General features: G+C 40.5%; 2 protein-coding genes across 3 annotated transcripts; both read left to right on the top strand.

Moving 5' to 3' along the window:
- The first annotated feature begins 442 nt into the window (after nucleotides 1–442).
- On the top strand, nucleotides 443–7,890 carry LOC130221990 (membrane-spanning 4-domains subfamily A member 4A-like). The gene is given in 7 exon segments (XM_056454590.1): nucleotides 443–559; nucleotides 3,615–3,819; nucleotides 4,320–4,430; nucleotides 4,701–4,769; nucleotides 4,981–5,115; nucleotides 6,890–7,003; nucleotides 7,591–7,890. Coding segments are annotated over 6 exon segments (792 nt in total). The 5' UTR covers nucleotides 443–559; nucleotides 3,615–3,639; the 3' UTR covers nucleotides 7,774–7,890.
- Nucleotides 7,891–10,448: 2,558 nt separating this feature from the next.
- Nucleotides 10,449–22,948, top strand: LOC130221988 (membrane-spanning 4-domains subfamily A member 8-like). 2 transcript variants are annotated; one of them, XM_056454586.1, is made up of 7 exons: nucleotides 10,459–11,767; nucleotides 13,849–14,056; nucleotides 14,506–14,616; nucleotides 17,067–17,135; nucleotides 18,095–18,229; nucleotides 21,248–21,361; nucleotides 22,539–22,948. In XM_056454586.1, exons 2-7 carry the CDS (start codon nucleotides 13,874–13,876, stop codon nucleotides 22,719–22,721), a joined length of 795 nt encoding a protein of 264 aa, XP_056310561.1. In that variant the 5' UTR covers nucleotides 10,459–11,767; nucleotides 13,849–13,873; the 3' UTR covers nucleotides 22,722–22,948. The 2 variants fall into 2 exon arrangements, with proteins under 2 accessions (XP_056310563.1, XP_056310561.1); XM_056454588.1 differs by lacking the exon at nucleotides 21,248–21,361 and having other exon boundaries at nucleotides 10,449–11,767.
- The last annotated feature ends 3,552 nt before the right edge of the window (nucleotides 22,949–26,500 follow it).

Raw genomic sequence — 26,500 nt, 5'->3', positions numbered from 1 at the left:
ACATTTAAAGGCTTAACTAGGTTAATTAGGGCAAAGTTAGGGTAATTATATAACAGTGGTTTGTTCTGGAGACTATCAATGACATATATTGCTTAAGGGGGCTAAAAATATTGACCTGAAATTACAAACTGCTTTTATTCTAGCTGAAATAAAACAATTAAGACTTTCTCCAGAAGAAGCAATATAGGAAACACTGTGAAAATATTCGTAATTTGTTAAATATCAATTTAATATAAATTAAAAATACAAATTTCAGAAATATCTGAAAGAGAATAAATATTGCAGAGGACGGCTAATAATTTAATAAATAAGGATGTATGTAATCTGCTTATATCAGATTTCAATGTGGCAATCCTTCTCTTCTCTTCCTGTTTTGATGTTTGCTCTATCCCATGAGATGGTGGCCAGCTGTGCCATACATCATGATTACAGGAGCTCCTCCTGCTTCCTGTTGCTTTCTGGGAAACCGTTACACTGAAAACACTGCGCTGGTGTAACCTTATATCAGAGCTACAGAGTGAAGACACAAAGCACAGCTGAAGACGGGATTCTGCTTCTGGTAAGACAATAATAGTGAACGCATTTCTTTGATTTGGTAACAAGCGGAGCTTTAATGGCTTTTTAAACGTAAGTGAGAGATACTTTGTTGTCAAGGTAAATACACATGTGACCATTACACCTAGAAAACAACAAAAACGGTGTAGAGAGAGTACACACGGGCAGTGTCTACAGTCAAACTGCGGATTTTGCGCTGATTCTACACTGTAAAACACATCTGTTTATGTACAGTTTCCGTATTTTGTGTGTTTTCTGTTTATTTGTGGTTGTAAATTGCTTTAAGATGTCTGCTCCATCCACTCCTGATGCTGAAAATTCAACTCTACGGTTAAACAAGAGACTTTCATTGACATTTTAGTCATTTGTAATAATATAACGTATAAGATAATATCTAGAGAAATTACAGAAAATGTGCTGCAGTTTATCACAAGGTGTTTGTAGCATAATATACAACACCAGCCCAGACGATATATGACTTTAAACTATTGAAAATGTTCATAAAACTTACATTTGACAACTTTTCAAGGTTAAAAGTTGTTGAAAGAAAGATCAAGATCCCATAATGCAATTCACAAGCAGAAATAAACGTGGACAAAACAACAACAACATGAGGTTGGACATTTTTAGTGTATCTCTGTTCTATTTTATCATATAATAAAAATTTTTAATAAACATTATGCAGATCATAAAATCGGTATGCTTCTCAACCTCTATCACAGGGATTCCCACACTTTCTGAAAGCATGACACCCCATTGTTGTGCTTTTTTCCAATGGTATTCCAACCCAATTAAACTAAATGTATTTATCTGAAAAAAATACTATAGTAAGTTAAGGTAAATACTACAGTGTTTTGAACCAACGATCACAGCGAACGCGCTTTTACGTTTCAAAAATGCGAGGCGTACCGCAATGACTTTTTGTTGACAAGAAAAAAGAAGCGCGATGCGCTTTTTCTGTTGCTAGACACCGACTGAATCAGCTGTGTATTGTGCGCCAGTGTTGCTGTTAATAGTGGTATCATTTTAATACTTAATAATATTGTGATATTAAAGATTTTTGAGTCTGGACAACTCGAAAAAGCAACCACAAGTCTCTCCGCAATCTTCAAAAGTCTCCGTAGTCGTCTTGACAACACAAACACTGCTGTCCATCAATGGAAACCCCGCCTCTGCTTTCATTTGATTGGAGGATGAAAAAAAACGTGACTGACGTAACAGTTTTTACGCTCAAAGTTGACTTCCTTTCAACTGTGCAAGTGGATCTGTCTGCTGACTGCAAGACGGGGGCGTAAAGCCTGGTTTATACTTCTGTGTCAAGTGATCGGCGTGACCCACTGCGCATAAAACGAGCATAGCTGTGCATTCATACTTCTGTGTTCGCTGTTTGTGTTGCTCTGCAATTACACTTCCGAAATGCTAGTTGGCAGTGAGGTTAATGTTCCTCTGTGTCTTAAGCGTTTTTTCTGAACGCTTCCTTAATGTGCAAGTGGTTCAAACTCGCTCATTTTGAGACAGGAACCGGCGGGCGTGCAACAACTTTAATCATAAGGTAAACACAAGACAAAACTTTCCATCCGGAGCTCCTTCACGGGACTCCACACTTGTAAACACTCGCTCCAATGGACTTGCGTGGCTCTCGGTCCCGCCCACACTCGTCAGCTCTACTAAGCCGATCAATCACAGAGCTTGCGATACGTGTCGTTGCAGCGTGTAGTTAGTTTTTTTGAGAGGTACGTATAACGGAGGCCAGCTAGTAAGTGCTGTGCAGGTAAACCTCACTCCTCTGACCTCTAAAGCTGCTCTAGCGACAGACGCTAGAGGCTATGGTCTTTAGCCTTCTTGGTAGAGCAACCGACTCACATGTGGAAGGTCACCAGTTCGATACCAACTCGGAGTGGGTTTGGTGGTGTAGGACCGGCGGGGGTACATTGGTGCCGTGACCCAGATGGGAGTGAGGTTTAGGGGGGTGAGTGTAACGGAGGCCAGCTAGTAAGTGCTGTGCAGGTAAACCTCACTCCTCTGACCTCTAAAGGTGCTCTAGCAACAGACGCTAGATGCCTTGGTCTTTAGCCTCCTTGGTAGAGCAACCGACTCCCATGCGGAAGGTCGTCAGTTCGATACCAGCTCGGAGCAGGTTGGGTGGTGTAGGACCGACGGGGTTACATGCGCGTGAGCCTTAAGATGAAAGTGCGTAACTTATAGTAAGTTGATGTTATTAGGATCCAACGAGATGTTGTTGGCAAGATGGCAGAAATACTTACCAGAGAACATTTTCGCCAAATGTATCCACAACCAAGTCATTTGATATATATCTATATTCATCCATTTAGCAACTCATGCAACTCCACACGCTGACTTCATCGGTTTTGTCATGACAGTTAGCCTACTCGACGTTGCCCCCCCTGGGACTGCAAATAACAGTACAATGGCGAGGCGTCAAGAACGAAAGCCTCCACAACTCGCGGCTGTACATTAATAATGATGGTTGGGGGGAGGTGTACTGTAGACATTAATAACTGTGCTGGTTGTGTTTAGGTTGGGGTAGGTTTAGACGTTAATTACTGATGGTTGGGTTTAGAGTTGGGGGAGGTGTAGACGTTAATAACGATGATGATTGGGTTTAGGTTTAGGGAAGGTGTAGATGTTAATAACTGTGATGGTTGGGTTTGCGGTTGGGGTAGGTGTAGACGTTAATAGCTGATTTACACTGCCATCTAGCCAACAACATAGTTTAACATGGCTCCATAACTTCAAGTTACGCCTCTAACGTACTTCAAGTTACGCCACTAAGGCACAAAACCCCTCCGCAGACAAACCCTACTCTAACTGTGAGCGCACTGTCGTTCAGTGTGCTTTTGGTGATCAATGCATTGTCACTTTACTTAAACATAAGCAGCACCACAAAAATAGACCTGGCACCGTTACAATGTGGTGTGAAACCTGTATTTAAACTGTATTTATGCTGGATTTTTATGGAAAGTCTCAAAAGTGTAGAATGTCAGTATTATTTATATTGCTATCATTTAGATTTTTTGCTTTATTATGATTTTGCACAGGTTGATTTTATACTCTGAAACTGAAATGTCGACTGTCGGAGCCATGAATCCTTCAACGATTGTCATCCAGCTTCAACCACTGACACAAACAGCAACTGTGACTGGGACCAGTTCTTCTGTGCCTGTTCACATACAGCATGCAGCAGGAGTTTCACCTCTTCAAGAAATTCAGGCCTTTCTAAAAGGCCAACCAAAAGCGCTTGGGGTGAGAAATCTCCCTTAAACCCAGACAATAAATTTTAATGTCAGTATAGCACACATAAACACACAGTTTATAGTCTAGAGCAGGGATCACCAAACTTGTTCCTGGAGAATCGGTGTCCTGCAGATTGTAGCTTCAACTCTAATCAAACACACCTGAACAAGCTAATCAAGGTCTTACTAGGAATACTTGAAACACCCAGGCAGGTGTGTTGAGGCAAGTTGGAGCTAAACCCTGCAGGGCACCGGACCTCCAGGAATGAGATTGGTGGCCCCTGGTCTAGAGGGTAATTTTTTTTAGTTTTACTGTGTAGCATCAATCAAATCTGTTTGTGAAATCATTAGGGATGTCCTGATAAGGTTTTTTTGCCCTCGAGTCCAAGTCATTTGATTTTCAGTATTTACCGAAACTCATTCTGATACTTCTGTAATACATCAATACTGTACATGTTATTCTGTTTTACTTCACGAAAGACTTACACTGTTCTCTCTTACTCCTCACAGACTGTCCAGATAATAATTGGACTGCTGACTCTTATGTTGGGAATCGTCTCTACAGTTTATGCAGACTCCATCTTTGTCTTCAGTGGCGTTCCTTACTGGGGATCTCTGATGGTAAGAAACGATCATACAGTTTAACATGTTGTCCTAGATAACACAAGCTACAGTGGGTGATCAACCAGAATACATCTTACTGTCACATTTACAGCCACTAAAAGGACATACAATCACGTGATGCTCAGTGGGGTAATGGTTTTTGATTGGTTCTCATGTGTTATAGCAAGGTTCTTGTCAGCTCATGTGGCAGTATAATGCTCTGGTTGAGTACCATGTATATATCTGTAAATATTCCAACATAAGCTTTATTTTTTGCTCTGCTCTCAGTACATTACTGCAGGCTCGCTCTCCATTGCTGCTGAAAGCAAAATCAATGCACCATCTGGTTTATGTCTGGTATGTACATGACACTTGTTCTTTTCATGGGTCTAAGGCACTGGGCACTTGTAGTGATTTGGTCTGTAAATATTTGTGCATAAATATTCTTTTTTTATGCATTAATAGTGCACTGGAAGCAGAAATTTCCACATAATCTACCATCTGCTTAACCACAGTGTGTTAACACAACATGTTACAAAACCTTTCTATTTCTGTGTCTCCACTGCAGGTGAGAGCTTCCCTCGGGATGAACATTTTCAGTGCTATAGCTACAGGCATTGCCATTATTATGCTTTCAGTGGATTTGGCTGTAGGACCCATCTACCGTTACTGTGGAGACGATTATTACTGTTATAGTTAAAAGGTAAGTGATCAACTCTTATATTGATATCATTATTGTATTAATGTTTTATTTTATAATTACAGTAAGATCACTGTGTGACTGGTGCACTTATAAAAATCAAGCGTAATCTGCACTCATCTGTCCAATGCTGTGCAGAACTTCACAAGATATTACTGTTCATTTACACTGGATACAAATATTGTCTTAAAGGTGGCATAAAATACGTTGTTACACTGTTCATCTTGTTTTCTGATATCTACATATATGTCTATATAGTCTCAATAGGTCCATTTACAACCAAAGAAATTGGTGATTGAATGGAAAAGCTGTCTATAACTGATCCTAAATGAAGTGTTGCAGATAAAATATAGGCTAAATTATGATTATATAGACAAAATGAACCAACACAGATGTATTCAGAGTATTTTGTAGGTTCGTTCATTTTCCTTCGGCTTAGTCTCTTAATTTATGAGAACATAACGTATGTTTTAAACAGCAGTGCCTTTTCAGCTGCAACCTAGTGCTAGGAAACACCCAAACACACTTATTTACACGCACTCATACAGTACAGCCAATTTAGTTCTTCAATTCCCTTATAGCACATGTGTTTGGACTGTGGGGGAAACCAGAGCACCCAACTGACCCAGCTGGCACTCGAACCAGCAACCGTCTTGCTGTGAGGCAACAGTGCTAACCACTGAGCCATCAAGTCGCCCATTTTGTAGGTTAACAAATCTGAAAACAAGGGCAGAAATTAATATCAAGCTCCATGCAAACAGATGAGTTTCTCAAGTTTACTGGTGTCTTTTTACAAACAAATGACAGTAATAGCTGAGTGATATGACACCCTGCATTAAACATTGATTTTACACTTACATGAGTTACATGCAACCCAGGCTCATTCTGAGAACGTAGTCCTGGGGACGTTTCTGGAGACCACGAAATACGTCCTGGGAGGTACGTATTTTTGCAGTTTTTGTTTTCGCGAATCCGCAAGAGGCCGCTGTGCGCGCTTTTTCCCACGCCATTCTCGCTTAAACCCGCTAGAGGCTGCTGTCGAACGACCTTCCGCCTGTCTGCCTGGATGACAGAATGATTGACCGTGCGACTGGCCAATCGGCTGACCCACCCTCCTCCGTCCCTAAACCCAACCAACGACGATTCACAAAAGCCGTCCAAAAAAAAAAAAGCCCTCGTCTAATTTTTACCACGTTTTCAGATTTTGACCACATTCTCACCCTGTAATGAACTTGTTCGCTTCATTTTTTGGATTTTGTTTTTGTTTTCTTACCTGATTTCTAGAACCGCTCTTCCCTGGACTTGAACCCGGTCGTCGTCGTCGTGGTCAGCCCCTCTCTGCGCCTCGAGTCCGCCAGAGTACACGAAGAGCTAACCGGACAAACTGGTTGCAGCGGGAAAGCCCTCCACACGGAGGCGAGCGGCCGGCTGGCCGGCCGGCAAGCGCCGAAAGGAACGGCGTCACACCGCCCCGCATCGTTCGCATAAAAAAATGAAATGCAGCCGTACGTACCCCCGGCCACGTATTTCGCGGTCTCCAGAAACGTCCACGGGACTACGTTCTCAGAATGAGCCTGGGTTGGTTTCATGACAATGAGGAAACAAGGGTGTTTGAGGCTCAAGGTATATCATTTGCATGTACTGAAAATGCCTAGGTATGTCCAGATTATTATTCTATGGCACCTTTAATTATCACTTAGTTTCATCAGTATACCTAAAGGACTTCAGATTCTTGACTTCTCTTTGTTGTTATCCTGTATGTTGAATGTTCTCTCAGACTCTCTTCTCAGGAATCAGAGGTGTGTTACTGCTGTTCGCCATCCTTGAGTTCTTCATCTCCATCTCCCTGTCTGCGTTTGCCTGTAAAGTCACCTGCTGCTATTATCCTCAGGTGAGTAATACATCAGCTGAACCCATCAGATAAGTTTAGGCGTAAGGGAAATAGCTACTTTACCTACTTTCTGTCATGACAACTCTCGGAGAGATTTAGTATGGTTTAGCAAAGTTTAGTTTAGTATGGTTTAGATTTAGTTTAGTAAGCAAAAACAATTTGTGAATTAACCTAGTAAGATTCCACAAAACCTTTAATGTGTACTGTAAATGTGGGAAGAACTGGGTAATATGCAGTGCTTAATTTGTGAATCGCGAAGTCCCGGAACAGATCGGGGTAACAGCTCCGGTATGCTACCTGAGGTTGTATAGGTGTCGCGCACTTAAGTTAGGGGTGGTAATGGGGCATTGGATAGTAGATAGGGGTGTCGCGGATGTAAGTTAAGAGCCGAGTTGGAGGGTTGGGGAAGAAATCGAAAGTGAACAATTGGCGGGTGAGGAGGGGGATCGGTAAAATAAGGTGCCGGATCAGATTTCAGAGGTGCTGGATCCGGAGTGTTCCACCACAAATTAATCCCTGGTATATGATAATAATTGTTGAATAAGCAACCAATAACTTAAGCTGACCATGTACATTTTATCCTGCAGATTTCTGTGGTCAGCAACGCTTTAATTCAACACCCTCCTGCAGAAATCCCACAACCGTACTTTCAACACACTCCTACAGAAATCCCACAACCGTACTTTCAACACCCTCCTGCAGAAATCCCACAACCGTACTTTCAACACCCTCCCGCAGAAGATCCCCCAGTGTACAGTGAAGGCAAATAAATGTGAATCAACATGAAAAAAGTGGGCAGAGTGGCAGTTCTGCTGCTTTAAAGGTTCTTGTTACATTATGCATCTGGTGTGAATAAAGTTTGCTATTACCTATGTGTATTAAAAAAATCTATGTCAATTGTTTGGAAATATGGATAAATTTGAATTGATTTATGACTAGCTTTGCCTGTCTTTCTCTGACTCAACACGAGTAACTGCAGGAAAGCAGATTTGGGTTTAGCAGCTTATCATGACGCAACTAAACGTGATCACACTGGTGTGATTGTAGAAGCCAAAGGGTTAAATGTGTTTTTAACATATTTTTTAATTCTGTGATTCACATATGTACCACTAGAAGAAGCCTGCGTGCCACTAGCAGTACATATACCACACTTTGAGAATCACTGCTTTAAATATTATACATCCTAAAAGCCTAAGAAATCTTAAGAAAATCACAACCCCCTTCTTACTACACGGGTGCCCAAAATTGGCTGGTGTCATGCAAAGTTTAGTTCGAACCGCAATCAGACACAACTAGGCTAGCAAATCAAGGTCTTACTAGAAACATTTGTAGGGACCTCTAAATATTCTTAGATTATAATGGGCTTATTTTTGCTTATTTCTAACTGTGAATAAATAGAGAATCCAGTAATATTTGATTTTTGTATTACTAATGAGTAGTCTTAGTGTTGCTTTCTAGTGTAATTTATGAGGCGTAATGGTCACGTTATGAAAAAATCACAGCTCAAGTTTAAAGTGATCTACATCACTTACATTTAAAAAGACATTCAAGTTCCACTTGTTACCAAATAAAGGAAACACATCCATTATTACTTTAGATATAATAAGTACTTTGAAGTATGTAAGGTATTGTCTTACTAGAAGCAGAATCCTGTTTTCAGCTGTGCTTTCAGAATTCTGAAATAATGTTACACAAGCACAGTGTTACCAGAAAGAAACAGGAAGTGGGAGGAGTTGTGCAATCCTGATGCATGGCAAAGCTGGCCGCCTCCAGGGGTGTATACAGCAAAACACAATCTGATATATGCTAATATATGCAAATCATGTCTATTTGGATTTTACATATAGTTATGAGGAAATCATTAGGGCTTACTCTTTGTCAGATATTTCTTCAATTTGCATTTATATAAATGATGTTGAACAGATTCAGGAATTTTTCACAGTATTTCTTGTAATATTTTTTCCTCTGGAGAAAGTCTTAATAGTTTTATTTCAGCTTGTTGGACTTTTTTCTTCCCCTTAAGTCCTCCCCAGTTCAATGATCAGTCAGGAGTCAGTAAATCAAATGAAAAAATCTTGTTTATTTAAAGTAAGTGAATAAAGCGTCGATCAGGATCCTGGGCTTTGAAGAACATCAGCTGAGCAGTATGGGACAAGAAAGAAATCAGTTATTAGAAACGAGTTATTCAAACTATTATGATTAGAAATGAGTTGAAGAAATCTCTCCGTTAAACTAGAATTAGAGAAATAATATAAAAGAATTGAAAGTTAACAGAAGAGCTTATAATTCTGACTTCAACTGTATATTACTATGTCATATTTGCTATATATATATATATATATATATATATATATATATATATATATATATATACATGACAATGAGGAAGCAAGGGTCTCTGAGACTTAAGGTATGACATTTCCATGTCCTGAAAACATATGCCTAGGTATGTCCAGATTTTCAACCTATGGCACCTTTAAACATCACTTAGTTTCATCATTATACCTAAAGGACATCCAGCATTCTCCAAGGTCTTGACTGCAGCTCTGCACAAGAAGTTTGGCCAGAGGAGAAATGGTCGTGCACAACTGAGCCTGGTTTCACTTCAGGTTTTATTTTCGTCAATTTGCAAAGTTTGTTCCTCGCTGCTGTCGCCACTGGCTTGCTTGGTTTGGGACTTGTGGAGCTGCTCATCGATGGACTTGCTCTTCAGTGTATGGACCTTTCGAACTTGAGTCAGTCCTCACACTGCAGAAATGCTGTTCTTACTTAGAGTTTTTGTCTTGTTTCTAGTCCAAATATCTAAAAATTCTAAAATCGAGAAACATTTTCTGGACAAGCAAAGAATATTGTCTTGTAGTAAGAAACAACGAGTCAAAATGAAGTGAGTTTTTCCTTAAAACAAGCAAAATAATCTGAATAATCGTAACTTATTTTAGGGAAAAACTCAATTAATTATGACATTTTCGACAATATTTTTACTTGTCTAGAAAATGCTTCATGGTTTAAGAATTTTTAGATATTTGGACCAGAAACAAGACAAAACATCAAAGTTCGAAAAGCCTTTTAACATATATTAATCTATTATTATCTATCCATTAGCAGCCGAGGCCTGATGGTTAGAGAGTTGGAGTCCCAGCACTGGCAGGGATTGTAGGTGTGTGAATAAATTACCAGCACTCTCTTTAACCCTCTATATAACACCACCAATCTCCCAACTGCTCCGTGTCTCTGTGTGTGTGTGTGTGCACTTGTATGCAGAGCCCAAATTCCAAGTATGGGTCATCAAACTTGGCCACAATTTTTTTTTCCTTCCTGCCTTGACCGGCCTTTTATTTCTGACCGGAAGAAATCTGATTTAAACAAAACATTCGTTTCATTCATTCATTTTCTTTTTAGTCCCTTTATTAATTTGGGGTCGCCACAGCGGATTTAACCACCAACTTATCCAGCATTTGTTTTACGTAGCGGATGCCTTCTAGCCGCATCCCATCACTGGGAAACACATACACACACACATACACTATGGACAATTTAGCTTACTCAATTCACCTGTACCGCATGTGTTTGGACTGTGGGGGAAACTGGAGCACCCGGAGGAAATCCACGCAAACGCAAGGAGAACATGCAAACTCCACACAGAAACGCCAACTGGCCCAGCCGAGGCTCGAACCAGCAACCTTCTTGCTGCGACCTTCTTCTTTTTTTTTGGACCTTCTCGACATGCCTCATCCCCTCATCGTATTTCAGCACTCTCTTACTGTTACAAAGTGGACGCTGAAAACAGACTTGCAGATCCAAATGCAGTTTATTAAAGACAACCCAGCTGAAAAAAACAGCTCAAACCAGGCGAGGCTGGTTTTAGCTGGTTGACCAGCCTGGTTTTAGAGAGGTTTCATACATTTCCAGGCTGGTTTTCAGCCATTTCCAGCCTGGTCAAGCTGGGAGATGACCAGTTAAAACCAGCTTGACCAGCCTAACCAGGATGGGAGCCCAGCCAAAACCAGCTATGGCCAGCTTAAACCAGGCTGGTCAAGCTGGTTTTAGTTGGTTTTAGCTGGTCATTGGTTTTAGCTGGTCACCAGCAAGACCAGGCTGGAAATGGCTGGAAACCAGCTTAAAAATGGCCAAAACCCCTCTGAAATCAGGCTGATAAACCAGCTAAAACCAGCCAACCATCTTAGGCTGGTTTAAGCAGTTTTTTTTCAGCAGGGAAGGTTGTGTCGTTGTGGAAAAAAGGAATTTATTTGCATTACTTTTGTGTCCTTATGTTTTATTAGCAAAGTGTTTAGACTAACAACTAACATCTTTTTCTTTTGGATGACATATACTGACCAGGCATACTTCTTCTATTTTACTGCGTTGCATACTTTTTAGAAGGAACTGCTGAATATGTTCTTAATCTGTTAAATATCAATTTAATATGAATGCAAATTGAAGAAGCATCTGAAAAAGCATGAATATTGCACAGGAGGGCTACTGATTTCTCCCTCAACTGTACGTTAAATCCAGTGTAATTATGTCATTTGCACATATCAGATTTCCATGTGGGAATGCTTCTCTTTTCTGGTGTTTCACCGTTTGCTCTGTTAACCCATGAAACTGTCCAGCTGTGGAATGCAGCATGATTACACCAGCTCCTCCTGCTTCCTGTTGCTCTCTGGAAAACAGTTACACTGGAAACACTGCTCTGGTGTAACGGTATATCAGAGGAGCTACAGAGTGAAGACACAAAGCACAGCTGAAGACGGGATTCTGCTTCTGGTAAGACAATATACATTATATACTTATTATGTCTGCATTTAAAATTGCAATAATAATGAATGCATTTCCGTTAGTTGGCAGCAAGCAGAGCTTTAATGGCTTTTTAAATGTACTTGAGCTGTGTTTGTTAGGTTAAACACACATGTGTCCGTGTAATGTAATATCAACACAATCTCATGGAAATTCGTAACTTTTTGATTTAGTGGCTAATTCGTATGAATTCGTACGATCTAATTCGTACAATTTAGTACGATTTGCTCATCCGCCAATGACGGTTGGGTTTAGAGGTGGGGTTAGGTGCCACGCCTCCTTTTTAAAATCATTCAATTTTGTACGACTGAACTTGTACGAATTCGTACGAATCAGCCACTAAACTGTCAAAACGTAAAATACTTACGTTTTCTCGTGAGATCAGGCTGGTAATATACAACACCAGCACAGACAATATTTGACTTGAAACTATTAAAAATGTTCAAAATACTCCCTTTTTACAACGTTTCAAGGTTTAAACGTTACTGAAAGACAGATTACTATCCCATAATGCAACTCAAAAGCAGAAATAAAAGGGGGAAAATAAAACCATGACCTAGCAAGTGTTTATATTTAAAATTATGCAGATCATAGAATCTGAATGCCTCTCAACCTCTATGTGATAGTGATTCCCACACTTTCTGAAAGCACGACACCCCTTTGTTGTGCTTTTTTTATTTGGGTATTCCAACCCAATTAAAACACATCTGAAAAAAAAATACTATAGTAAATGCTATAGTGTTATTGAACCATGCTATATTAATGTGTATGTTGCTATAATGCATACCTGTCAACATTGGGATGTGACAATAAGGGATATGCCCACCATAATAAGCGATTCCACTGACCCCCTTTAAAAAATCCCCACATTACTAAATATGCACATTTGAAGCTGTTTCGTTGTAAATAAACAGTTAAATGGTCAGTAATATGTTTTATTATTATTATTTACAAAATAAAAAATTAAATGGTATACATTAGCAGCAAATACATTAGCAAACAGTTCAGCTTATTAAAATGAATAGCTATTATAATGAAATAGAATCAAGCTATCAAATCTCATTAGCCGTATCACTGTATAACATACACATTCTGATTAAAGAGCAACGGATGAATGATTTATTAAGATTTTTTTTCGTTTGATAAATTAAATAACAGGCGTCACTTTAAAAATGCACACATCTAACGTTATAATGAAAGCATTCGATTGCTTTCCTGACTATTTATGCTCATTTAGGACGAAATTACTTGCGTTTGAAAAACCCCCCACCAAGATCAGCATCTTTAGATATTAATATTATTAATTATGCGTATATGTCTGTTTAAACGTGCACCCAAAACCCGCTTGCTCCGCTTCAAATTGCGTGTCCAGAATCAGTTTGGGAAACAGCGTCTATTTATCACCATGGAGCACATCAGCTGACAGTCACGCACCGCTATGTGACTGTTTTGAGGATTGCATATCAAGGGGAGTCAACACTTGTAATGAAAAGGGAGGGAATCACGCCATTTTATGTTTATTTCAAAGTGTTTTCGTGCTTAAACAAAGCGAAAGCACAGAACTGACTCACATTTAAGAGCAAGGGGCGGCCCCTGGTGGTTCGGCGGTATGGGTTGCGTATAGGGAGGCTGGACTTTATTTGCCACCCATTCAGAGAAAGAGTGAAAGTACGAGAAAATACCTTTATGGGATCATAGCAGGATAGAACTTTCAAAATACGGGAGAATACCAGGAAAAACAGAAGGATTGACCGTTATGCTATTATGTGAAACCCTTGTCCAGATACCTTCATGCTCCACACTGAAAAAAAGTAAATTCCTGAGTGCTGCTGCTTATGTTTTCACATGTAAAGACACATTCTGTCACAAAGGAGTCACAAAGGAGTTTACCAGTGTCTATAACCACTACAGCAGAACTCTATGTATGAATGTCTTCAAAAATATTACATAATTTATATACATAAAATATAAAAAGTCTCAAATGTAGAATGTCCATATTATTTATAAGGGTCTCCTTTAGATTTGTTTACCTTTGTTGTGATTTTGTACAGGTTACTTTTACACACTAAAACTGAAATGTCGACTGTCGGAGCCATGAATCCTCCAACGATTGTCATCCAGCTTCAACAACTGACACAAACAGCACCGACTGTGACTGCGACCAGTTCTTCTGTGCCTGTTCACATCCAGCATGTTGCAGGAGTTTCACCTCTTCAAGAAATTCAGGGCTTTCTGAAAAGCCAACCAAAAGCGCTTGGGGTGAGATATTTCTGTTAAACACAGTTAATGAATTTTAATGTCAGTATAACACGCATTAAGACAGCATACACAGTGTATAGTCTAGATCAGGAGTGTCAAACTCAGTTCCTGGAGGGCTCAGCCCTGCACAGTTTAGTTCCAACCCTGCTTCAACACACTTACCTGCAGGTTTCAAACAAGACTGAAGGACTCAATTGGAACTACACTCTGCAGAGCTGCGGCCCTCCAGGATCTGAGTTTGACACATCTCTGTTTTACGTCGTAACATCCACAAATCTGTATGTAAAATCATACAATGAGAATCACACACTTGTAAGTTTTTGGGATATCTTTATAGTGCAGGAATAAGATCGTACGAAGAGCTGTCAAAATGATATACTATACATGTTATTCTGCTTCACGAAAGACTCTCTTGTCCTTCTTACACTCTTCTGTCTTAATCCTCACAGATTGTCCAGATAATGATTGGTATGTGGACTCTCCTGTTGGGAACCGTGTCTACAGTTCATGGACGTTTCATGTTTGTCTCCAGTGGCGTTCCTTACTGGGGATCTCTCATTGTAAGAAACAATCATACAGTTTAACATTTTGTCATGGATAACACAAGCTTACAGTGGGTAATCAACCAGAATACACTTGCTATCACATTTACTGCCACTAAATGCACATACAATTAGCGTACATCACATGATGCTCAGCGTGAATGTTTATTTTGGGAAGTATCAAGTATTGCCATTAGCGGCAGCACTGCAACTCACAAAGACTCCCTGATCTGATATTGAAGACATTGGTGAGCAAAGCAGTTCTTACAAAAGTGTTCTTGGATTATCACTGTCTATAGAGGATGAGGGAGTTCTCAGGTTAAAATAGGGTCTGCTCATCCAGGGCCAGTGTGGGCCTAGTGAGGGCCAACGTTTTGCTGTTGAACAAACTCTCAAAGGCTTGTGTTGGCTGCCTTCTCTGGGCCCGATTGGGCAAGCCCAAATGTGGCCTTCATTGGAATAATGTGGGCTGTTTGCTAGTGTGGAATAGTCAGACAGAGCCCGCAGCTGTGTGTCATACCTGGGCCAGCTCACAATGGGCCTGTTTAGATTTGGACTGGCTGTAGGCCCCTGTGCCCACAAAAAGCCAGCATGGGCCCTGCACAAGCATGTTAGCTGGGTAGGATCCTGCTTTAAAGTCACTCTTGCCTGTAGAAAAGCAAGGACCAATCAGGGGCTGAAGTTTGAAAAGATGATGATGATGATGAAGCCTTTTAGAAAAAGGAGATAAGATACATTAGGGAAGAGGGAGGAGAAAAAAGCCCCTCTCTGATTGTTCTTGAAGTAGGGCAGTGTGACATCAAGGGGACAAGGACATCAACACAGACGTAACATTGCAACAGGGGATGTTGATATAGCCCAATGAAGGCGGCAGACATATGGTCCTGCAACCAGGGGGCGCTGGTCACAGACCTGCCTACCCACATCTGTGGGTGAATGCACACGAAGGCATGGGATGCGGGGGTAGGTAGTGATTGTCTATCTGTAGCTGTGCACGTGTGTGTAAGCCTGTAGAGTCTCAACAGGTGTCCTTGAAACAGGGAGCAGGATTCAGAGCATCTCGTTATCTTGTTCTCCAGGGAAAGTTGTTTGTCCCGGGATAGCTGAAAGAGAAGAAAAGGTTTTCAAATTTGGGTCAATATCTGCCAATTTCACAGATATTTAATGTCTGTTATTGGTCTCCAGGCACCTTTAGTTTCACCACGATGTTTTCCAATTTTTGGTCTATAACCACAATCTGAGTGCTAACAACCCTGCTCACCACCGTTTCAATCCAGCCAGCCAGCTTGTTGGGGTTTTGAGCCGCACTGACTGCTTTTGTCAATCGTCGATACCCCAGGGCCCCACCTAAGCCAATCAGCAGAAACTCTGTTATCAAAGTGCCGAATAGATAGATATCTTCAATATCCTCCAGGGACAGAGCGGCTAGGCACATGACGCACCTCCTCTCCCACCCATCCATCATGTATCCAGCTGCAAACGTCCCCACAGGACAGTTGGGTTCCCCCGAACCCAGACTTCTCATCAAAAAGACGGCGTCAATTGCGTTCAGAGACCAGTTGATCAAATCCATAATTCCTTATTTGTTTGGAGAGCAGGGCAAGGAGAGGCTCAGAGATAGAATAAGACGAGAGGAGCCAGCCAGGAGAGCTATGGGAGAGAGAGGAAAAAAGTGTGACCACTTTCGCCGAGAGTCAAAGAGTGAACTGATGTTCCTGGATGATAGCATCCAAACCAAACTGACGTCTCGCCTGTGGTGCTCATGCTTAAAGCCTGATTAATGCTTCTGAGTCGGGTGAACCCCAAAGCTGTGCATTTATACTTCTGCATTCTGATATGAAGTTATAATTTCAGTGGAAATGCTTTTTTCCCCTGGATGAGTTCAAACAAACCAGCACCAACCCTTGTTGGTAAGACATATATTCATGGTGGCAGAATTTAGCTCCATCCTAAGGAAAGAGATTATTTGCACAGAAGAGAGTTTGCTCTATTCCCAGTTTCCCAGAAGCCTCTATTGACTTAGGTGCTGGAGCCTGATTTATCAATAAACCTCAAGACAAGGAAAAGCCAGTGTTCGAGTCATTGACAATTCAGATACCCTCTTCCTCTAATGGGGCAATCCCAGAGTCTGGGACAACAAAAGGGAAGAGCTTTTACTGGCCAAACCTGACTGGTTTGTAAAAGCCTGAACACTATGAATTACGATTAGAAGATTGATAAATAAAACTGTGCTCACCGTTCGGTTTGGTCAACTTCAGATAGATCGACAGACAGTTCAAGCTAAGTCCACATGAGCATCAATGATTCCCACGCAACTTACACCGATGGGGAAAAACTAAGAAGAATGCAACTGTATGTAGCGGTTGTATGAGTGCTTCACATGGCAGTAAAATGCTCATTCTGGTTGAGTACCATGTATATATCTGTATATATTCCAACATAAGCTTTATTTTTTGCTCTGCTCTCAGTGCATTACTGCAGGCTCGCTCTCCATTGCCGCTGAAAGCAAAATCAATTCACCATCTGGTTTATGTCTGGTATGTACATGACACTTGTTCTTTTTATGGGTCTAAGCACTGGGCACTTATAGTGATTTGGTCTGTAAAGATGTGCATAAATATTCTTTTTTGTGCTCTAATAGTGCACTGGAAGCAGAAATTGCAGCATTAAAAGATTTGAAACTCTTAAGAAAGAACCCAAACATGCCATTTTAATTTTAACCCATGAATTTTTGACTCCTTTTTCATGTTCTCTCATACTAGACTGTTGGTTCACTGAAATTTAAATCAAGGAGACAAAAGGATCTGCTCGTTTTTTGTTTTTTTTTAACCATTTAGCAGATGCTTTTATCCGAAGTGACCCATAAACACACACCCGAGGCAACCCTGTTCCTGGAGATCTACTGTGGCTCAGGGAGCAGTGGGGATCCCATGCTCAAGAGACTCACTTTAGCTTGGGAGTGAGGGTGGAAGAGAGTACTGGTTAATCACTCACCCACCTTAAATCAAACCCGACACTCAAACCTGTGAACTTTAGATAAACTCCAACTCTTTAACCACATTAGGCTACAGCTGCTCTTACACAGTGTGTTATTTACAACAGACACACACTGTTTAGGTTACTAGTTTGCACTATTCTTCTCTCAGTTAAACAGATACTAACATTCATGTAATTTAGTAGGAGTTGATGAATTGACGTGTTGTAAATCCAGACGCATCTCCTGTGTGGTGTTGTGGCATATCATAAACCTGATGCGTGAGCTGAAGTAAACAGTGTTTGTCAAATCTCGACACATTTGCATGCAAGACTGAAAACGCTCTACAGAGGGACTTTGCATTTAATTAATCATACAATAAGACCTTGGTGCTTAGACTCTATATTTGATTTATTTGTCAATTAATTTTTATCTCGTTCCATTTAACCTTCCATCTGTTTTATCACAGTGTGTTGACACAACATGTTACAATACCTTTCTATTTTTGTGCCTCTACTGTAGGTGAGAGCTTCCCTCGGGATGAACATTTTCAGCGCTATAGCTGCGGGCATTTTCATTATTGTGCTTTCAGTGGATTTGGCTTTACAATCCATCTACGGTTACTGCGAAGACTATGATATTTGTGATAGTTATATGGTATGTCATCAACTTTTGATTATTATTTTATAGTTACAGTAAGATCACAGTGTGACCGGTGCACTTGTGAAAAACAAGCGTAATCTGCACTCATCCCTGCTGAAAAATCCATCTTAAACCAGCCTAGGCTGGTTGGCTGGTTTTAGCTGGTTGACCAGCCTGGTTTTAGAGGGGTTTTTGCCATTTCCAGGCTGGTTTCAGGCTGGTTTAAGCTGGACATAGCTCATTTTGGCTGGGCTCCCAGCCTGGCTAGGCTGGTCAAGCTGGTTTTAGCTGGTCATTTTCAGCTAAGACTAGGCTGGAAATGGCCAAAACCCCTCTAAAACCAGGCTGGTCAACCAGCTAAACCAGCCAACCAGCCTAGGCTAGTTTAAGCTGTTTTTTTCAGTAGGGATCTGTCCAATGCTGTCCAGAACTTCACAAGTGCTTTAAAAATATTACTGTTCATTTACACCGGATACAAATATTGACATTAAAGGTGCGATAGAATGCGTTGATGTGTTAAGTTTAAACTGTTCACTGATATCCACATATATATGTGGCATAGGTAGGTGCAAAATTTCTCCATAAATATGTTATAGGTCCATTTAGAGCCAAAGATATTGGCCCTTGAATGGAAAAGTCTGATTTACCTGAACATTAATGAGCTCTGCTCTCAGCGCACGTCTCTGACGTTCACACAATGTAATGTACTCAGACATGCATGTGCAAAATGATCACACTTTATATTTGAACAAAAAAATATGTAGAGTAGATTCCTTGTCAAAAGTCAATTGTTTTAACTGAAGTGGAGAAGAGCTATATGGTCATAATGGCTTGTGGATGAAATATAATCGACAAAGATAAACAACACAGATGTGTTTAGAGTATTTTGTGGGGTAATGAAAACACAGGCAGCAATTAATATCAAGCTCCATGTAAACAGATGAGTTTGTAGCGAATTATAGTCTAAATTCAACTGCTCGTATATTCTCCACCATATTATGTAGCGAATTAGCTCAAGGTTAAACTTCCCGTGCGTTCTTCACCATTAATACTGTAGCGAATAAGCTCAAAGGGAAGAAGATGATTCATTTGAACAGGGTTTCAAAAGAATCGACTCTTTAAATCCGAACAAACGAATCGTCCAGGGATCGTTTACTTTAATTACGGCTATTGCTATCAAAATAAAAACCCATTTATCTTTAAGCAGAGTAGCAAGATCAAAGTTTAAGACATTAGAGTTATAAATATGCACAGACAAGTAAGAGGTTGAGAGAATGTAATGGTGGAAAACCTCGAATTTTGTAAGACCAAACCAAGCTAACCAAAAATAATCAAGTTAACCCTTCTATTGTCTCTTTAAGGTTGCATTTAGTTTACACCAGTTCAGATGGAAGTGTTACTTGCGTTCCCTTGCGATGTAAAGAAGCTCCCTCTGCTGAGCTTGTGGTTGGCTGGTTGTTCTTTGTCCTCTCGAGGCTTGGAGTGGGGTGGAGTCGGTCGTTTCACGATTTAAAGCGGCAACAGTGCGAGTCGTCATGATGACTACTGGTTTGCAACGCACTAAACTTAACAAGACTCGATGGAAAAGAAAAGAAGGTATCAGGGATGGGAATGTCTGAGCTGTGTGATCAACTCATTTCGTCTGGGTCTCCGCCTGCTCCCTGGAATCCTCTGGTTTCAAGCCTTTCTCTGGCCTGAGGTTTCTGGGGTTTCTGCTTTCTTGGAGGTTTCTCTGATTAGGTCTTTGGGTCTTTTTGGGCCTCTAGTCTTAGGTCTCTGAGGGTCTGACGTTAGATCTTTCTGTCTCTCTTTGTCTTAAGTTAGATCCCCCACCTCTGGAGTCTGTTCCTTTAGGTCATAGGGCAGTGGCCTTAGGCACAAGCTTTTAAAAGGATGGTTTGTATCCACCCTCCAGGGCCAAGTTGACCAATCAGAAATTAACTTCCCTGAGACATTTTATCTCCTTTGTTCAAAAGTGTAGGGATTTGCATAGGTATTTTGATGTAAACTGAGGCAGAAATGTTCAAGTTTCTTAAAATGTTAATATGTTGCACTCGTATTAACATAAAATGTAAACCATCGTTCAGTACACCAAATTAGCTTCAAAAGGACACCAAACATGAACTGTCTATGAGCTTGTTTGGCTGCGGTAGAGTTAAACATTGATTGCAGAAGTATTAAAACCATAATATTAATACAGGAGCGAGCGAAACATTGCAAAACACCTGAATACACATAAACAGAGAATAAAAGTTTGCATTAAAACATAAGCAAGGAGCTTATAGAAGTTTTGACCAGTGCTGTGAGCACATTTCTTTGTGTCGTAAATACCTTGGAATCAGATTACAATTGACCATTCAGTCTTTTCCTGGGCAGAAGTTGGTGCTGTGTCGGCTGACGCATTTGTTGAATAAAAGCTAACTGATTATGTGTCTGATCGACCATATTCGTTACAAGTTTCTCAAGTTTATTGGTGTCCTTTCACAGACATATAACTGTAAGAGCTGAGTGATATGACACCATGCATTAAACGCTTATATTAAGCAGTTTACATGTGTTTGTTACCTCATTACAAACAATTATACTAAACTTCACAACTACACATTAAACTAACTAAAGACTTTATTAGAGACGGCTTTATAAGAATAAAATCTTGACATTATAGGAAATATAATAAGCTGTGTGAAACTTAATTCAACAATAACTGTTGTAATCTCACTAAGAGATGTTGGGAAATGCGGCATGTATATTAATGATCTCATGTGGATTCTAAGAGTCGGTGTTTTGCTCAGATTGTCCTGATTTCACACACATGATTTACTTGACAATGAGGATACGGGCATTTGAGGCTCAAGGTGTGACATTTCCACGAACTGAAAACAAGTATAGCTATATACAGATTTTATTCTCTGGCACCTTTAAGCATTACTTTTAAACGTTGTTTTGTTTATCAGTATGCTGTAGCTAAAGTACTACAGATTCTTGACTTTCCATTGTTGTTATCCTGTATGCTCATGTTGAATGTTCTCTCAGAGTCTCTTCTCTGGAATCAGAGGTGTGTTGCTGGTGTTCGCCATCCTTCAGCTAATCATCTCCATCTGCCTATCTGCGTTTGCCTGTAAAGTCAGCTGCTGCTATTATCCTCAGGTGAGAAATACATCAGCTGAACAAATCCGATAAATATAGGAGTAAAGGATAAAGCTACTTTTAAAGCTTGAGGTTCTGAGGTTTCACAAGAACAAATAAACACAATGTTTGTCTTTAATTCTTTACCCTTAAAGTCCATGTGAACCAGAAGTTGCTGCAGACTTTTATTTAAATATGATGACTTATTTAATCATTTCACCATTTTGATTAAAGATTACAAAGGCAACAGTTTTCTTTATCTATTTTCTCTCATGACAACTCTCGGAGAGATTTAGTACGATAATAAATATGTATGGTAATGTTGATGTGTTTGGTCTTGGTGGCATAAATCTGTTACGCTGCTGCTGCTGCTGCTGCTGCGGTTTTGATTGTTATGGCAGGGCAAGCATCTGAAAAACACGCTGCAACATTTAAAAAGTTGAGGAGCAAGCTCATTGGCTGTTGAGGCGACATCAGCAACCTCCTGCGCCATGTAGTTAATGACATAGGAGCCAATTAGGTGACCTGTCAGCCTGTACAGGCATAGAGTTTCATGACAGAATTGTTCACTTCAAGACCAACAATGTGCGCTAGCAAAATTCATTCATTTTCGTTTCGGCTTAGTTCCAAATCAGGGGTAGCCACAGCGGAATGAACCACCAACTTATCCAGCATATGTTTTACACAGTGGATGCCCTTCTAGCTGGAAGGCATCACTGTGAAACACCCATACACTCTCATTCACACTCATACACCACAGACAATTTAGCTTACCCAATTCAGTTCTGTTTTTGGTTGCAAATTTCATTTTTATTTCTCAAAACAAAATTTTCCCTTTGCAATTTTTAGAGGTTTGGATTTGTTTTATTTATTGTTCAATACTTATTTTTTTGTTTGCAAAAGATTTTTAATTCGCAAGTATATGTGGCCCTAGATTGACTCCATACACCCAGAGTAAACCCACTCGAACACGGGAGAACATGCAAACACCCAGCCGAGGCTCGAACCAGCTACCCACTGCACCACTGAGCGCCCCACACTAGTAAAATAAACATTGTGAATCTGGATTTCATGCATGATTTAAATTTTGTGAAGAACTTTTAATGTACTGTAAATGTGTGAGGAACTGGGTAATGGGGCAATAATTGTTGAACGACAACCAATAACTTAAGCTGACCATGTGCATTTTATCCTGCAGATTTCTGTGGTCAACAACCCTTTAATTCAACACCCTCCTGCAGAAATCCCTCAACAGCACATTCAATGTCCTCAAGAAGTCCCCCAACAAGACATTCAATGTCCTCAAGAAATCCCCCAACAGCACATTCAGCATCCTCCTGCAGAAGCTCCCCCAGCGTACGCCGCAGGCAAATCACTGTGAATCAACATGAAAAACTGGGCAGCGTGACGGTTCTGCTGCTTTGATGCTGTGACGATACGAGTTACCTAAACATTGTGTATCTGATGTTACATCATCAGATTATGTGTAAAATTAATATTCTAGTCGTCTACATAGATATCACTGTGTATTTTATATGCTCTACATCTGTATCTTTGTTTTGCTATGACCTATGTGTATTTCAAAATAAAAGTTTGTTTGTAAATGCTGATGATTTGTGTTTTATAAAAAGCAAAGCCTGCGCCTTTCTCTGACTCGAGTCATCGCAGGAAAGCAGACTTGTGTTTAGCACCTGACCACGTGATGCAACTGAACATTCTGATCACACCGGTGTGATTGAAGGAGTTAAAAGTGTTTCTAGAAGAGGGATGGTCAAACTTGATACTGGAGGGCCGGTGTCCTGCATAGATTTGCTCCAACCCTAATCAAACACACATTCCTGTTGCTTTCTAGTGATCTTGAAGACACTAATTAGTTAATTCAGGTGTGTTTGATTAGTGTTGGCGCAAAACTCTGCAGGTACATCAGCGCAAATTTGGCCATACCTGCACTAGAAGAAGCCTCCAGCGGCACATATACCACACTTTGAGAATCACTGCTCTAAATCCTATACATCATAAAAACCTGGAAGAAAATCACAACCTTACCCTTACTAGATTTGGGATGAGGAGCCGACCGCCGGACCCAGAGAGGGACACCACTGGTATCACCCCTGACTTTCTGGTAAGTTCTAAATCTTCTGGTTTGAGAGAGAGAGAGCAGGAAATTAGAAGTTTGACCAAATGTTTTGGACTGAAAGTATGTATGCTGTTTCCGTGTGCTAGGCAGTGTTGGGAGTAATGCGTTACAAAAGTAATGTATAACAGTAACGTATTACATTTTCCTGTTACGCAGTAGTGTAAGGCATTACTAATACACTTTCAGTAATATTTTATTCGGTACATGTTCAGTAACGCGTGCGTTACAATAAATTTTGCCCGTAAGACATTAACAAATAACACCGCAAGTAAGTTCTGTTTCCTGTTTGTGGTTAGTGAATATATGCGCGTGTTGTCATTAATCTCCCTCTGGCAATTGGAACAGTTTACTCTGAAGGTAAAAGGATTTCAAGCCTCTGAACTCGAGGTCCGAGGCAATTGGCCCAGTTCACAGTAATGTTAAGCCCTAACTCGCAGCGGAAAAGCAGCAAATAGATGAAAATGGCAGAAGATAGTACATTCGCAAGATGGACGTACATGCATATGGTGTTATTTCACTGTCAAATGTCATTGCCAGTGACAATGCCATTGTGTTCAGTTCACCCACACTAAAGTGCTTCTAAACTTACAGCGCTCAGCACATATGAGTTCACCCCTCACAGATCCCTCGTGTAAATTAATATCTTCTATAGGAAAATATACATTAGAATAGTCAGTACTGAAGCCAGATCTGGAGCTAATCTTGTCATGTTCTGAGCTATTGTTTTATATCTTTATCTCCGCATGACGTCGCCATTTTCCCCAGTGTTTCTGTTTGGGGTTGATTTGTGTTCAGCTGTGTCTTGTTAGACTAGCCTATTTATTCTACCCTCTTGTCTTCACTTGGTTATAGAGTTTGATGTGCTCTCGTTCTGTCTATACCCAGATTCTCTAGTCATTACCTTTCTTTGTTTTGTTTTTTTGACAATATTTTTACTTGTCTAGAAAATGTTTCTCGATTTAAGAATTTTGAGATATTTGGACTAGAAACAAGACACAAATCTAGGTTAGAAAAGCACTTTATGCAGTGCATGTAGCAGATGTTAATCTATTAAAATCTATCTATTGGCAGCCGTGGCCTGATGGTTAGAGAGTTGGAGTCCTGGCACCGGCAGGGATTTTAGGTGTGAGAAGTTCCAGGCACTCTCTTTCCTCGAGTAACACCACCAAAGTCCCAACTGCTCCAGACGTGTGTGTGTGTGTGTGTGCGCACTTGGATGCATAGCCCAAATTCCAAGTATGGGTCCTCATAATTAAGAACAGTCCTTTTTTTTCTTTCTGCCTTCGCAGGCCCCTTGTTTCTGACTGGAAGTGATCTGACTTGAACAAAACACTCTTTTCTGTATTTTTTTTTTAAAGAGGAGGGCCTTCTCGACATGCCTCTTCCCTTCATCGTATTTCAGCACTCTCTTACTCTTACGAAATGGACGCTGAGAACAAATGTGGATCCAAATGCACTTTATTAAAGACAAGGCCGCGCAGGCAATGGTTAAATACAGGAGTAAATCAGTAGCACAAGGGTAATCCAGTAAACGTGGTCAAAATACAGGTGAGAGGTCAAAATAGGCAGCAAAGGATCAAAATGAGGAACAAGGGAAGACTCAGAAACGCATGAAAACAAACCAGGACAAATGCTAAGTAATGAAACAAGACTCAACAATGTGTGAATGAGACTGACGTGTATAAATAGTCCTCGTAATCAATGTAGACGAGCAGCAGTTGTGTCTGAATGGTTGTTGCTAGATTGAATATGGTTGCGGCTAGTTAGCGAGAACTATTTATCTTATCTATTACATTTGAATTTATTGTATTTTATTAAGGCCTACCCCACACTCGTTCTGATTTTGCCAAGTGCTAGTTGTCCTGAGACAAACATAATTTATGATGACCCATGGACAACAACTCTATCAGAAAATCAAACGTTATTACGTCATCATTATGTGCGCCCTGCAGAATCTGCCAAACCGTAAAAACAGTAGTTGTACCGAGTATTATTTATGTTATCTATTAAATCACACAATAAATTGTGTTTTTAAAGCCTACCCTGCTGAAAAGTCCAGCTTAAACTAGCCTAGGCTGGTTGGGTGGTTTTAGCTGGTCGACCAGCCTGGTTTTAGAGGGGTTTTGGCCATTTCCAGGCTAGTTTCCAGCCATTTCCAGCTGGTCAGGCTGGAAAATGACTAGCTAAATCCAGCTTGACCAGCCTGGTTTAAGCTGGACATAGCTGATTTTGGCTGGGCTCCCAGCCTGTCTAGACTGGTCAAGCTGGTTTTAGCTGGTCATTTTCCAGCCTGACCAGGCTGGAAATGGCCAAAACCCCTCTAAAACCAGGTTGGTCGACCAGCTAAAATCAGCCAACCAGCCTAGGCTGGTTTAAGCTGTTTTTTCAGTAGGGTACCACCAACCCAACCCTAAAACCAACCATCACAGTACTGTAAACATATTCATTATCGTTATACAGTGTCATAAAAAATGCTACTATAATTGATGTGCATATCGCACTTCAGGGTGGCCGTGTATCCGATCTAGACTTTACCCTGTCTAGATTATTGTCAGCTTTTGCAAAAGTTGATTGTCATAATCTCAGACTGGTTTCTTGAACATGACAATGAGTTCACTGTACTCAAATGGCCTCCACAGTCACCAGAGCTCAATCCAATAGAGCACCTTTGGGATGTGGTGGAACGGGAGATTGGCATCATGGATGTGCAGCCGGCAAATCTGCAGCAACTGCGGGATGCTATCATGTCAATATGGAGCAAAATCTCTGAGGAATATTTCCAGTAGCTTGTTGAATCAGTTCTGAAGGCAAAAGGGGTCCAACCCTGTAGTAGTGAGGTGTACCTTATAAAGTGGCTGGTGAGTGTGTCTCTCTCCCCCTCTCCCTTTATATATAAGCTTTATTTCGCAATACTTTGAATTATATGTGGACATTTTACACATGAAGTCAGAATTATTAGCCCTTCTGTTAATGTTCGGTTAAAGTTAGGGTAATTAGACAAGTCACTGTATAACAGAGGTTTG

Source organism: Danio aesculapii, chromosome 4 (assembly GCF_903798145.1).
Source record: "Danio aesculapii chromosome 4, fDanAes4.1, whole genome shotgun sequence".
Lineage (NCBI taxonomy): Eukaryota > Metazoa > Chordata > Actinopteri > Cypriniformes > Danionidae > Danio > Danio aesculapii.
Note: the sequence above shows the minus strand (reverse complement) of the source record. Positions and strands in the feature narration are given on the sequence as shown.